This window comes from Dromaius novaehollandiae, chromosome 1, assembly GCF_036370855.1.
Source record: "Dromaius novaehollandiae isolate bDroNov1 chromosome 1, bDroNov1.hap1, whole genome shotgun sequence".
Taxonomy (NCBI): domain Eukaryota; kingdom Metazoa; phylum Chordata; class Aves; order Casuariiformes; family Dromaiidae; genus Dromaius; species Dromaius novaehollandiae.
This window is the reverse complement of record NC_088098.1, coordinates 59,698,918-59,713,442: the sequence shown is the minus strand read 5'-3', so window position 1 is coordinate 59,713,442 and position 14,525 is coordinate 59,698,918. Positions and strand designations below refer to the sequence as shown.

General features: G+C 39.6%; 1 protein-coding gene across 3 annotated transcripts in view; it reads right to left on the bottom strand.

Annotated features, from left to right (window-relative positions):
- KIAA1549 (KIAA1549 ortholog) overlaps nucleotides 1-14,525 on the bottom strand; it is a 152,730-nt gene that overhangs the window by 73,594 nt on the left and 64,611 nt on the right. For all 3 annotated transcript variants that reach the window (XM_064514007.1, XM_064514018.1, XM_064514011.1), the window contains exons 2-3: nucleotides 2,744-5,464; nucleotides 1,150-1,238 (exon numbers count right to left, since the gene is read on the bottom strand). In XM_064514007.1, the coding sequence (XP_064370077.1) occupies nucleotides 1,150-1,238; nucleotides 2,744-5,464 (2,810 nt within the window). The remainder of the gene's footprint in view (nucleotides 1-1,149; nucleotides 1,239-2,743; nucleotides 5,465-14,525) is intronic.

Below are 14,525 nucleotides of genomic sequence, written 5' to 3'. Positions count from 1 at the left end.
TAAAATGTACAGAATATATATATATATAAAAGATTAGAAACCAATAGTGTACCAAAGCGTAATTCTTTGAACTATCCACTACTTTGGAGGGGGGGAAATCACTTAAAGAGTACAGCAAAAGTGTAGATAGCCAGCCAGACACATCAAGAGCAGTAGTCTGATACTATCAACAAAACCTGCCTAGTGTTAACAGCAATCACAATCCAGAGTCAGAGGTACAAATTGCTACTGCTTGAGGGAAAAGGGCTAAAAACACTGTGGCTGAAGGTTGGCAGAGATTCATAAAACTCTGACTGAGTAAGAGAGAGGTATATTCTAAAACAAGAGCAGCTGCCCTATGTCACTGCAATGGAACAGTTAAACAGTACTTTAATTATTACATGCAGCGATTGTTGCAGGAGCTGTCAAAAGACCATTCCCCTGCACAAACCAGCAAGAGGAAGCTAAAGGCACCACCACTCCCATGGTACGGGGGCCTGTGCATGGAAGTACTCAAGTTACATTCAACATTCAAACAGCAATTTGCGTTAACTATGTATTGAAAATAAAATCGTAGATTCAAAAAACCCAAGAAACTGGAACCTCACAGAGAACCAGGTACTGCCTATCTGAAGGGCTTAAAAATAACATCTGACCATTGCACACCTGAATTTTTTTTTCCTTTCTTCTTTCATCTGCCAAATCCTGCATTTAGGATTCCACCATTTACCCTGCAAATGTTGATGACCTCACTTACAAGATAAAAAGGATTAGGGCTGTGGAGAAGGTTTTGTTTTGTCTAAGGTGCTAAGCCTATAATCAGCTAGCAGGAGCCAGAGAACTTTAACAGATACTTCAGAAGGGTGAAAGCTTTTCCTTCAGTTTCACTTCACCAGTCAACAAAGCAGGTGAGGAGCAGAGGCAGGGCGCTGCTTGGTCAGAAAGAAGAAGGTGTGCCCTAGAAAATAATTACATTCTAAAAGTAAAAAGCTGATGTTACAGACACAATAAAAGAAAGAAAATATGGTTAACAGATTTAAGTTAGAATAAACCTCTCTGTGATTTAGTATCATATGGATTGTTTCTAAATCATCATTTCATCCTGTGAACTAAAAGCGCTGTTGTATTATATTGATCAAAGAATACTTACGCACACTTTATACCACTTACCTCCAGCTCTACCGAACGCCTGAATTGAACTCTGAGCACTTCTCTGATGGATTCACTGACATTTTGTAGAACTGCTCTTCGGGCCAGCACTGGAAATTAATGCCAGTCAGTAAATACATTTTAGCTTCATCTCTGGGGCCTTGGTTCAAAGCCACATTTCAATTGTGCAATGCATGAAAAAGCAGGCAATGAGATCAACTGTGTCAAACACATAAGACAATGGACAAGGAAACAGGTGAAGGTGTGACTGCATCCTAAAAAGTGATGCTAAATAAAAATTAAGGAGCTCCAGGTTTATTTTCTCTTTTTTTCCCCATATCTAACTTCTTTACTATTCTAGTGAAAGAACTTTCCTACGAGCCACTGAGGCATTTAAAAAGGATCCAAAAGTCATACCATATTCAGCCTGATCTGTGCACCACAATGAGTCTGCTGTCACAACACAGTTAATGTTCTGTAGACAACGCATGGAATGTAGATGAGGTCAGAAAAAAGCCACAGAAAATATGCATCTACTTTTCTCTTAAATAAAAAGTAAACAAATGTGACATTGATTACCGAAAGAGACACCCACTGAGTAAGAAACTGCTTTAAAAAATCCACACCCTTATTGATGTTGTGTCTGCTACAGTCACACTTCAGACTGTGACTATGGTCAAGGAAAAAACTGAAAAACACCATGTTGTCATTCTCCATTTACTTTTAATCAGTAACTTGCCTACAAAACTACTCAAATTACAAGTTAAAAAAACTCTTCCTCATCACCATGATAGCCAGCTCACCCTCCTACCTGGAAGAGGAAATTATGCTCACTCTGCTTTATATATTACATTTACTCATTACAAGTACAAAGTTAAGGGCAAAATGTGTTGACTGGCTAGAATATATAGCACTTCTACAGCTGCCTTGTATTTGTTCTGTGGTACTGTTCTGCTAACAAAGTAGAAAGAGAGAGGAAAACACCAAAAAAGCAAACACAGATGCTAAGAGACAACTGATTTCGAAACATACAGCAGTCACTTTTCTGGTTATAACCACACCAAATCCAACCAAAATAAATACAGGAAGAGGGAAAATACAAATGCAAGATAGTATGGTAAAATGATAAAAATGCTAATAAAAACAAAAACAAAATGTTTGAACCCAAATTTCCTGTTTCATATTACAACATTTCCTTAAATGTAGGCTTTTTCTTACAAACAACAGCAACAGCTTTAAAGAGAAACTTATTCAGGCAGGAAATTTAATAATTTGGCAGAACAGGACCTTGAGAATAACATTCATTTTCAACAAACCAAGTGATAAAGCAACCTCAAATACAGCTTGCTATTATGTACATAAAAGCAATTTTAAAACACTTTCATTCACTGTGCTGTGTAATGTATATGTAATTCACTATTACAATGGACTTTATTCAAGTGAATTCTATTATTTGCAATAATAAATGATAAATCAGTTTTACAGCTGTTTGTCTAAACTTCCACCATATTCCTTTGAAATGTTTACTGAGCTAATTCAAAACTTGTAATTTAACTAAGAGATCACATTACAGTGGTTTCTGAAAAATGAAATAAAAATGTTAGAAATATCTTACCAGCGGTGACCAAGTAAGCATCGGGAACTGTGATGTCGCAGACGTATGGTGGCCTGGTAGTGGTCATGGCAGGGGTTACAAATACAGCTTCAGATGGAGTCGTGGCCACCAGGGATGTGGAGGAGAATGTACTTGGGCTGCTTTCCATAGTCGTTGTGCCATGGCTGCCCACAGCACTAATGGCAGTGGTCATGGGGACAGCAGTTGTCGTATCAGTACCATCAGTTACACTAGTTCCTGGCAGAACATCATATCCAGTGGGAGTGTTCAAAGATGTAGGGAATTGTGTAGGGACAAATGATGTGGTCATAGATACAGATTCTGCAGGAGAGAAAATAATACTGCTCACGTCGCTTTGTGAGGTGAGATTGTCAGGATTTGCAGTAGGAAGTGCAGTGTCAGCACTGACCATGGTGTAAGATGTTAAAAGCAACGTGGGATTAACTGTAGCACCAGTATCCTCATCAGACGCTAGAACAGTTGACAGTAGAGATGAAGATACATTTAAGACAGGAGTTGTCGGAAAGGTAGTAAACAAGGAGATCAGATTTGTTTCGTTGAGCAAGATGTTGCTGGTAACAGACTCAGTGTCAGCAATGGACAGCACCGGGGTAGGAACCACTGGTTGAAAGGAGAAGAGTGAAGACTCTAACGCAGAGGTAGCTCCTGTAAAAGCTGAGGTAAACAAAACTTCAGAATCCATTAACAATACTGATGTTGCTTCCAGAAATGTAGATGAGTCCGAATGAAAATTTGATGATGGCATTATTTCAGGAACATGCGCCCCTAGAATAGAGGATGCATCTGAATAGAAGTATGACGTTTGCCAGAGAGGGAACTGAGAAGCCTCAGTGTCTGTGCTGACAGGGGTAGCTGAGTCCCAACTGGAAACGTCCTCAGAAAGTACTGATGTCCCAGTCAACAAGGTCTGAGGTAACAGTGTTGATAAATCACTTGGCATGAGAGAGTAAGAAGTTAGTATGGCTGATGATAATGAAGACAAGTAGCTAGGTTCAAAAAGAAATGGCATTGATAAAGGACTGGATGGAAAATCTGTAATATTTACAGGTGATTCTTCCCTTGACGATGTCTTGTCAAGCAAAAATAAAGATTCTGATGGCATAAATTCTAGTGACTCCAGCAAAGTTGTATGACTGATTGCAAATGATTGTACTGGCTCACTCAAGGTGAAGGTAGATTCAGAGAGAACACTGGTAGCATCAGGAAGATCTACACTAATGCTCGGTGTTAACAAAATAGTTTCCATAATAGGGAGGGAAAATTGAGCAGAAGAGATGTTGAATGCCATGCCTCCAGAAAGTTGACTGTAGGAAGGAAAAATTGTTGTAGGCTTTTCGTTGTTAAGGGCAGCATCCACAGTGCTTAATAAAAACATGGTTGACTCAGGGATTTCTGCGTATCTTGAAGAAAAAGAAACAACAGGTCTTGATGGAAAAGAAGTATCAAAAGTTTCAGATGTAGGCTCCTCTAATTCATACACATCAGCAATTAGAGTTGTAAATGGAGTTATGCCTTTTACTTCAGAGGCTTTCACTGACAAAGTTTCAGCATAATCACCTGAGCCCACATCATGCTCTGCAGAAAAGCCTGGTTCCGAGAGAAGTGAAATTGAGTCACAATACAAACAAGACATGGATGAACTAGTGAAAGGCACTGGGCTTAGGAGCTCGTTGAAAAGCTCAGATTGACTCGGTGTTTCTGAACTGGCAGGCAAATTTGGTGCTGCACTGGAGAATTTGTGTGTAAACAAGTTGCCATTAAGAACCATATTAGAGTCACTGAAAATGGCAGGTGAGTGAACCAGGAGAGATGCAAATGGAAGACTAACCGGGAACAAAGCAGGCTCAGCACTGCTTACGGAAACAGATGTGGCCCAGGGAATGCCTGAAGAGGTCCTCTGGCTGACAGCTTCTGTTGCCCTGCTATTCATATTGGCGTAAATGTCACTATATGGGTCTATATTTTGTGCTGTAGCATGTGGTGTAATAGGGCTGGCTGTATCCAGCAGTCTAAGAAGAACAGATGACCCTTCTGAAGTGGCCCCAAAAGGCAGAGATGCTAAACTTTTATTTACATTTTCCCACACTGCAACTACATCTTCTGAAGGAATGGAAGTGAAATAAACATCTGTATTTGGAGGGTACAATAGCAAGTCTCTGCTTGCAGTTAAAATTTCACTACCTGGTACCAAAGGCTGTAATTTCATAAGAGTGTTACTGTCTTCAGGGACAGCACTTAAGGTCTTTTGCTGTGCTGTTTTCATATCATATGGTGAAGAAAAGACAGACAACGAAGGTGTTAGCAACACAGTTTCTAATGTTTCTTTTGGTGGCTCTATTGTATTAACTGAGTGATGATCTGTTAAAGCCACAAAAGACTTCAGTGGAGGAGTCCACTGTGCCTTTGGAAATGAGCTAATAAATTCATCGTCACTTAAGAATGCTTCATTGCTAGTTATGGAGACGTGTACCAACGGTCCATTTCCCCCTTCGGAACTTCTGACCATTTCTTCTTGGTTAAATAAAGTCACATCAAAGGGAGCGGTAACTGATGATAAAACCGTTTGAAGAAAATTATTTTCTTGGGACTCCAAAGTACTTTTTGCTAAGGCCATGTGTGTTCTGCTGCCTGATATGCTTTGGTGCACCTTTGAGCCCGCTGAGAAAAAGGAAAAATTTTGCTGCTCCAAGGATATCTCATCTAAATCGACAGAGAGAGAGAAAGAGAGAAAGAACAAAAGTAACAAATTAGCACAAGCAGTACGAGTGGAATCAGCAAACATTACAAACTATATTTCTGGAGAGATACAGCCAGAATTTAGCAATATATTGTTCAGGCATTGAAATATGGAGTCTTCTATCTAATACAGGAGCATATCTTGTTTTCAACTGGCAAACAGTACTTGCAAAAATGGCCCTCATACACTTTTGGTGTCCCAAAATTCATAGCTCTTTCCTGCCATTTTTTGCCACCTACCTAAAAAATAGTAGATAGCCATCATGCCCTTTCTACTGCCTACTGACAGCTGCCAGAGACACATTTGCTGAGCTGAGAGACTGCTTCATTTGATCCCTAGAAAAAGGTGTCCACAGTTTGCTTATATTATTAAATTATATATTTGCTTATTCCTGTCTCTGACTTTCAGTTCACATTGTCAGAACTACAATACAGAAAACCCACAGTCCTACTAGAACTTTTAGTCACACTAAAACACTGAAACTGTGGTCCGAGTTACTTTCTTCCCAATGTAGTACATCTACTCTTTCCATTGCCGCTTAAACATGACTACTGTTACGTCTCTCATTAGAGGTCTTAATGATGATCCCGAGATCCTTCACAGTCCAAATCACTAACAGCTGATGCAACTAGAGAGTATTTTGGTACCAGAGCTCATGCTTTGGAAGTGCAGACAGCATGCTGCTTGTTGCTGAGGGCTGCCCTCCACCTTCACACTAGTTTTACGGGCGATCTTTGAGTCATTGAACTGTTCCACAAACACAAACTCCAGGCAGCATTTTTCTGCTGTTTCAAGGACGAGCTCCTGCCAGTATCTGCAATGAGTGACATTTATGCCACTTATGAGAGATGAAGAGGGGTTGCCTTCATGTAAGGCGCAGCGTGATTCTGATGTCAATGGCAAGAATTTGCTAAGAAGAAAAGTGTCCAATAGCTACATTGACACTGCCTGCTATTCGTTTCACATCTGGCCTTTAAACAGTCAGCAGCAAATTGCTTCATTCCACAACTGCCATCTTCACTCACAATCCACAGCAAGAGTGCTTAGTTTATGGGCCACCTATAATAAAACTTCACTGTTCCAATTTACAGAATTTAAATAGTAATAGCTGGCTTCAGGCACAAAAGAGAAAAGCTAAGAATTCACTACATATTTTAATCAAGATGCTTGCAAAAAATCAGATATGAATACCATTTGCATTAGTTGACTATAATCCCTCCCTTCTCACAAAAGCATTCTTGGGTTACTGTGAAGATGTGTATACAGCCTTTTCCAACCATGGACATGTTTTGCAGAGAAACTGTCCTTGACTATTTTACTAAAGTGTCAAGACCGCATTATTAGCCTTCAGAGCTGAATATTAAAGGAAATCACAGAAAATTGCTCCAGGACATTTTGCTAGGATGTGCACAAAGCCTTCATCCTGAAATTAGCTATCTTACCTGATCATCCTGTTTTCCCAACACTACTGCTTTCATAAAGAAGTGTCCTTGTAGTGCTACTGGAGCTTACTGACAATATGCATTAAAAAAGGTAGGGAGGAGGAGGTAAAGGGGAACACAGGTACACAATGAGGGAATAGATTAAAATAAACATGGTAATACACATTATAAAGTGTGCCACAGTGCTACAGTACCAGTGCTCAACTGTAGCTGCATTTGTAACCTTCTAGAGGATGCCTCAAAGTCAGTAACGCATGGGAGACCTTTGCAGTAGTTCACTAATCTGTTACACACTGTTGGCAGTCTAACAACACTTCCCAAAAATGATATATTGCTGTAATTATCCCCTCCTCCTTGGTCTGCTTTCTAAATACCCTGACACAATATTTCAAACACTGACATACTGATTTGATATGTTTTCGATCTGATGATCTGAAAAGCACAATTAAACATAAGAATTAATGCATAGAGCTAATACCACTCATCACCACTAAACAAACATGTGCGCTGTGATACTATACTATACTTTATGGATCTAAAGCACAAGTGTTTTGCAGCATAACAGATTGTATTCTCTTCAGTAGTCTCAATCTTCTTTTCCTCCCAAGACTCAAAGTAAGCATAGCCAACTTTACGGTGCTTCCTTACAGGGTAATGACAAAAGTCTTATAACATTCTCAAGGAAAAAACAGAAAAAAAAATAATTACTGTATACTCCTTGTAAAATTTGTGCAAGACACAACTACATCCTTGACTTCCTCCTCAGAGATTCACCATTTGAACACAACATAGTGTAGCATACTGGAATCATGAGTTTCATTTGCATTTAAAAGCAGCAGAAGCAGCAGCTTCCAACAACCACGGAACCTAATCATGGACTCTGAGCACGTGCTGGTGACAGCAGCCCCCCATTGGTATCAGAAAAAAGTTCTCTGTTTCCTCATCCTTAAAAGTCACCCTGACCTTGCTCGTTCATTTGACTTAGGTTTTCAGACTTTTTTTTTTTTTTTTAACATATTTTGAGTAAGCAGGGAGTTAGTTGAAGGAAAAAAAACACAAGACTACAGAAGAAACACTGTTAAAATGAATCACTTCTCTTCATATATATGCATGCAGTGTATAAAGGCATATCAGAATTCCTTTCAGCTGATCCTGTAAAATATTGTCCATCTTTGTCACACTTTGTATGCTGAACACTTGCTTAAAATGAATTCCAAATTATAGACAAACATACTAATAGATATATTGCTCAGTGCTCATCTTTATGATTTCACATTGCATTTCCTTATATCAGTAACAGAACAAGGCAGATGTGTTAGACACCTTCAACAAAATAAACACGGTAAATATGGCATTGCTATAGAAGCCATTTTTATTCTGACTAGCAAAGATGACTACCTTCTAATTAGAAAGTGCACTTCTGATCAGATACCTGCACAAATCTCTGACTGAAAACTACAGCTGATGATATTTATGTTTATTCCACTGACACAACAAAGCAATTCCACACAAAGCATGCCTATGCTGCGTGTGTTCATCTTCCTTCACCCATAGAAAAATGCCTTCACCTTTGTGCAATCTGATAGAGGGACCACCACAAAGCAAAGTTCTGCTGGCAGTAACTACAAATCACAGGAAGATGTACTTTGAAGAGTTAGTTACATGGCTATAAGCCATCTAATGGACATGGATAAGGCAAAGTAAGGCAAAGGCAATTTTGGGTTTAAATACACTGCTACTTTACAATTTTTATTGAGAGTCTACTAAATTTTTTTCTTGAACTGCACAGAATAATAGTAACTAAAAATTGTATCAAACACTTGTGCCCTTAATGTAAAGAACATTCCCATTCATGCAAAGAAGGAAACTCTGTTTCTGAGAAAGAAGTTGCTTTTTCTTTTTTTTCTCTTTCTCTCTTTTTTTTATTTTTTAAAGAAAAACACCACCCCCAAAACACACTAGATCTTGGAAAACTGCAAGCCACTGGACAAGGTAAGAGCACCGATTACTTGAGATAAGTAGGGTGGGAGAAATTCACTTCTGCATGTCAGATTTTGAAACAAAAACTCATGGGCAAGTCTGCAAGCCAGCGTTCTATACTATTTGCTTTGCTGGGCTTATTAGAAGCAGGAAGCATTAATGACAAGCCATTAATAATACAAATAATTGTTTTCTGTCATCTCCAGAAGAACAGCAAACTACTTGAATGCTGCTTGTCAGAACTGTGTGTGCCACTCATCAAGAACAGATGGGACATGCAGCAGATGCGCTGGAGAACAGGCAGACAGTGCACAAAGAGAAAGGAAAAGCAAGGTGGGCTGAAGGACGTGAAGGCAGACTGCATGACAAGCATATCATCCTCACCCGTGCAGAGCAGCTGATCTGGGGATACCATGAGACAAAGAAGCAGGCAGATCACACATGTCCTGGTATATTTTAATGCCACAACTGCACAAATCTATTGATTAATATAAATTCTGACTTGTTTGCTTGCACAGCTGTTTTTGTTGGGTGACAGTTTCACTGCCCAGCAGGTACCCTGCCCTAGTGCTAGGCAACGCTGACAGGATGACAATAAGATGAGCCAAACTCCACAAACTGATGACATTATGAACAGGACTAGATAGCTTGGGATGCAAAACCATGATCCCAAGCTACAGCAAAGAGGGAGAATGGAAAAACACTTGTGCAAATGAGCCACAGATGGCACCAGGACAATGCCTCAGTTTAGACAATGAAATTCAGACACTATAGCAGTGAGTGACAGCATAGAAAATACGTTAATGTGCTTGGGGTGATGAACTCTGTTGCTTATGCTGCCTATCACAACCGGTAGGAGTCTGAGCAAAATTCAGAAGAAATGAAACCCATCACTGAACACAATGACCTCTTCAACTGCCAAATCTGTATTTGCAGAAGCACGGCTGTGCACCATAACTAGTAACTCTGGCTGAGACTCATGTGAATTCTGGAAGGGCCACAATGCCAGTGCAGAGCTTTCCCATGATTACAGCAAAGGACTGCTGCATGCTGTAGACTTCTTTGGCGACAAAAGTATACTACGTCAACCTGCCAGACAAGCGTGTGTTCATAAACCAGGAACTAGACTAGTCATTTTTCCAGAGAGCCATGAGAAAAATGGTTTCTTTCTGTAGTTGCAGTGCTAGAGAGCAGTGTCTGTTCTATGTCCTACTATAAAGAGAAGAAAGCTGGTTTGGCATTAAAATATATAAAGTACACACACACACACACTCACTCACACAGGACCCAAGATCTAATCTCAACTCTGCTACTGCACTCTCCTGGGATTTCAAAAAGAAGTCACATCACTTTTCTGCATTCTGCTAGAAAAATGTGGTAATTATACTTTCCTACCTTATGAATATGTTCAATTAGATGATAGGTACAGGCATGACAACAATGAATACAATAGAGAAGCTTTTAATAAAACTACAACTTGAGAACAGAAATAATTGTTTCTCAAAGAACATAACACAGCAAAATTAAGCAAGGCCTAACCAAGTTTGCAAATACTAGAAAGTACCAGCAAAGTAGCTCAAAACGTGAATCACTTCAAAAATGATCTTCTGTTTGTTTACAAAGACAATGATCTACATAATTAAATTTTAGTCCCTTCATTTTTTAAGCAAGGGGTAACAATTCCTCCTTTACCACTGCCCATTTTTTCAAACAGAGGCAGTTTAGTTAGAGAGCCAACTAATATTATATATGTTCCAAATATAAATGGAAAATTCCTATTAGCTGACTAGATAGCAACAAATCCCAAATGACTAAAATTAAAGTTCTGTATGCACCAAGAATTTTCATTGTGTGCAATGGCTCTCTGACCATGGAGTAGGTTAGTGCATATCACTTTTCAAGGAAACTCAACAAATTTGCCATTTGCCACTATTGAGATTTTTGTTTGAGAACAGGGAAGCAGGAAACCAAAGTAACTGAAAGTAGCGTAGGACAAGACCACCCAAGGGCTTGGTAAAGAGAATGATAGAGGCAAATGCATCCAAAAAAAATCTCAAAGTCTTCCTCATACGGCTTAACACTTAGTAACTTTCTAACTCATTTAGCACTATTTACTTCAGCTTTAGACAAAAAGGTCTTGTATGTGTTAGGTCACTGCAAACCATTTACACGGTTCTCTTGTCTAAGTCTGTAATTACATTCCTCAGTTGTCTGGCTTGTAGGAAAATACCAAGTGCACAAGCATGTGCAGATGAAAAGCTGTCTCCTTTCTTCTCTGCGAGACATGTAAGCATGGATTAGACACTCACAGTAATCATCCTTGGTATACAAGGAGGATGGGGATGGGAGTTTGCTTTAGTCCTCCCTTCCAGAGCTGTATCCAGCTCTTAGAGCTCCCTTATGGGACAGGCTCTCATCAGCTTTTGGAAGATCCTGTTCCCCTATCACATGATGCACATGTGCTCAACACTCCTTCAGGATAACATACATTCAGGCTGTGCAAGGCACAAAAATTGTGTGGACTCCTAAAAGCCATTTCTCAAAGATGTTCATCTTCATTTTCTTATATTAAAAGATCCAGAGTATTGGTCTTCATTTAACCTGTGCGCTCATGAATTTTAACTAATGAATTAAGTTGTTTATACCATCTGAAAAACAGTAAAAATAGACAGTGGAGAATTACAAAATTTATGCGAAGTCTCAACACTCTTTTGCACTGCAGTTAAGATTGGAAGTAAAATTTCTTAACAAATAGAAAAGGTTGTATTAAAGTGCAGAGAAAAATACTAGTGTTAAAAGGAAGGACACAAAGTGAGGGCATATTTCTGTGCACTTCAGGGTTTTGTACATAGCAAAGAAAGAAGAGCAACATCTTGAAAGCATTCTTTATCCATATGCAAGCAGGTGTGGCTCAGCTGCTGTGCAGGTGTAAGGGTACAAAAAGTTTCCATTCCCGCACAGCAAATGAACACAGCTCACGATCTTTGCACGAGGGGAAAAGATGCACCAAAACACAAGGGCAAATGGCAAAGGTATACCCTTTTTTGCTTGCCAGCAAAGTTGATGAAGTCTGTGTAAAGAAAGAGGCTCACTAGAAGACAAAGTCTAACTGCATTTTATAAAATTGACGACTTGTCTTTCCAACTCAAAAAATAGATCATGGCACTTCTCACTGAGTACTGCATTTGAAAACTCACTGGGGTACACGTACTTAAATGATACCAATGAACCTGTAATAGCAGTCACTAACATTTACATTTTCTTATCCAACATTAAAAATATGCATGCTTCTTTCCGCAACCATCGCTTGAAAGACCTACAGGAAATTTGGGATCCCAGTTTCCACTAGCCACTTGATGGAAGACCTCATCAGAAAATTTGCAATCTATGTAATCAGAATCCTGGTCCAGAAATCTTCTAAATAAACCCACTGCTGGAGCAGAACAGGAGCCTGTACTAGCTTACAGTAATTGGTAGATTAAATAAAAAAGCACAGCTTTTTTTTTATCTAGTACCAATGTTGCACATTTTGTTTTGTGGGAAAGAGAGGAAAAACCTCGCAATCCAAGTGAAGCTTTTCATAAGACAAAAGGTAACAGCAGACCAGCAGCTCAGGCAGTAGGGTAAGGAGAGCACAGAAATGGGGGAGAGAGTGAACCCACCGACACACACACACACAAACTCTGTGAACACAGCCACAGAGAAACATCCCCCAAACAGTACTACTGCCTTGAAAAAAACCTGCCTGTTAACAAGTGGGCTGGGAACACAACCTGAGCACGTAATTTTTCATGACTTCAGAAATCCTACGAACCCAAACATAAGAAATCCTCCCTGAGGAAGTTCATGAAGCTTTTACAGGATCAAGATGCCTTGAGTTGACACTCACTCTCTAGAGCTTCTCTGAGCAAATAAACCTCAATTCAGAGGTGAGAAAACCAGTTAGCAATGACAATTCAAAACCATTGGGAACATCTTGGGGGAAGGAAGTTAGGAGAGAAGATGTTGAACACAGAAGCCTTCTGTAGCTGCTGCTCATTCATACAGACCATCACCCGCAACTGAGGAAAGCAACAGCTTTGTGCAGAGTTCAGGGCTCTAACAGGTCTGGCTGGCTTGCATGCACGCACACACGCAGAAAACTGCAAATCAAATCACAGTCCGAAGCCTAGCTTTTGCTGGGAGCATTCACGCTTTTTTTGGCATTTGGCTGTATATGACATCATCATGTGGGAAGCCATATGCCAGGGATAAAGTACACACAAACTTGAATTGGCTTTACAAATGTTAATTCTAAGAAAAACTCTCAGATTTGCTCATCATGATAACTAGGTCACATTTTTGAAAAGAGAAAGAAAACGCTTTCTTCTTCTTCCCCCCCTTTTTCTTTTTTGAACAAATTGCAGTTGTCTGCCCTGCAACTTGCGTTCTAATCTCTAAAGACCTTGTGTTAGTTTTTTTTCCAACCAAGTGACTACTGAGAAGCATTCTGGTTACATTCAACACTGCGGCTTCCTCCAAAATGGAGATACTGGAAGCTTTTGAAAGCACCAGTTAAATTTATATTAGCCTCTCCTTTCTAGAGGTAACACATACCAGGGAGAAATATTTTGCATCTATTGCATACAAATGCTTTTAGCGAAAATATATCTTTAAAGCACAGTGATTTTTACTTTTTAAACTGCACTACCACTGTAAAGAAAAAGCAACCCTCTAGAAGTAATGAAATAACAGAGCCTAAATATAAGCGTAACTGCCTAATTAAAACAGAGCCTATTCTGTATCCTAGTAACCCAGTTATCCACAGGGACTCTCTTCATTGACATAGATCCTTAACTCTGCTGTGCTGACAAAGGAAAAATAACCTTGACAGCTTCAGGCCATCACGCTCATTGCTTGTACAGTGACGCTGCTCCAGAATTATATTACTTAGAGGAATACATGGATGTCCCAACCCGCAACGCCTAAAATGAGCTCCTTTGAGAGGTTAATTCAGAAGACTATTGTTAAGCAAAGCACGATGAAATATCTGAAAAGACAAGATTTCCAACTGGCATAGTACCATCACTCTGTATGGAACTTGCAAACCAAAAACCTTCCTTGCTCCAGGCCCAGATCATGAAAATATGTCTGTATATACTTGATTTTGAAATAAGCAGTATATGCAAAAGTAATATTGAAAAGCTCTTGCACAGTCAGATATGAAGGTCGTTGGTGGTACTCTCAGTGTTTGTCACTAGGCAAACCAGTTCACATGAGAATCCTGTCAATGCATTTTCACAGTAGAAGGAGAAAATAAGCTGGGAAAGAGAGCAGAATAGTCCCAGTCAGCTAGAAGCCCTTTGGATTAAATCTAAGTGCTCAGCACGAGCTGGAAAACATACAAACAAAAGGGACATATAGAGAGAAGGAGCGGACCTGGTGGTGGTAGTGGGTCAGTTCCTTCCGAGTCGGTTGAGGACACTTGGGCCAGCTTTAAGCAGAAGTTGGACACAAGTTTGCTTAGTATTTTTCTTTACAATGTGCAAGGATTGTTGGTCTTGACCTCACTTGTAAAAAGAGAAATCCCTTAAAAAACTGTAATAGAAAGCGTCACTGCATA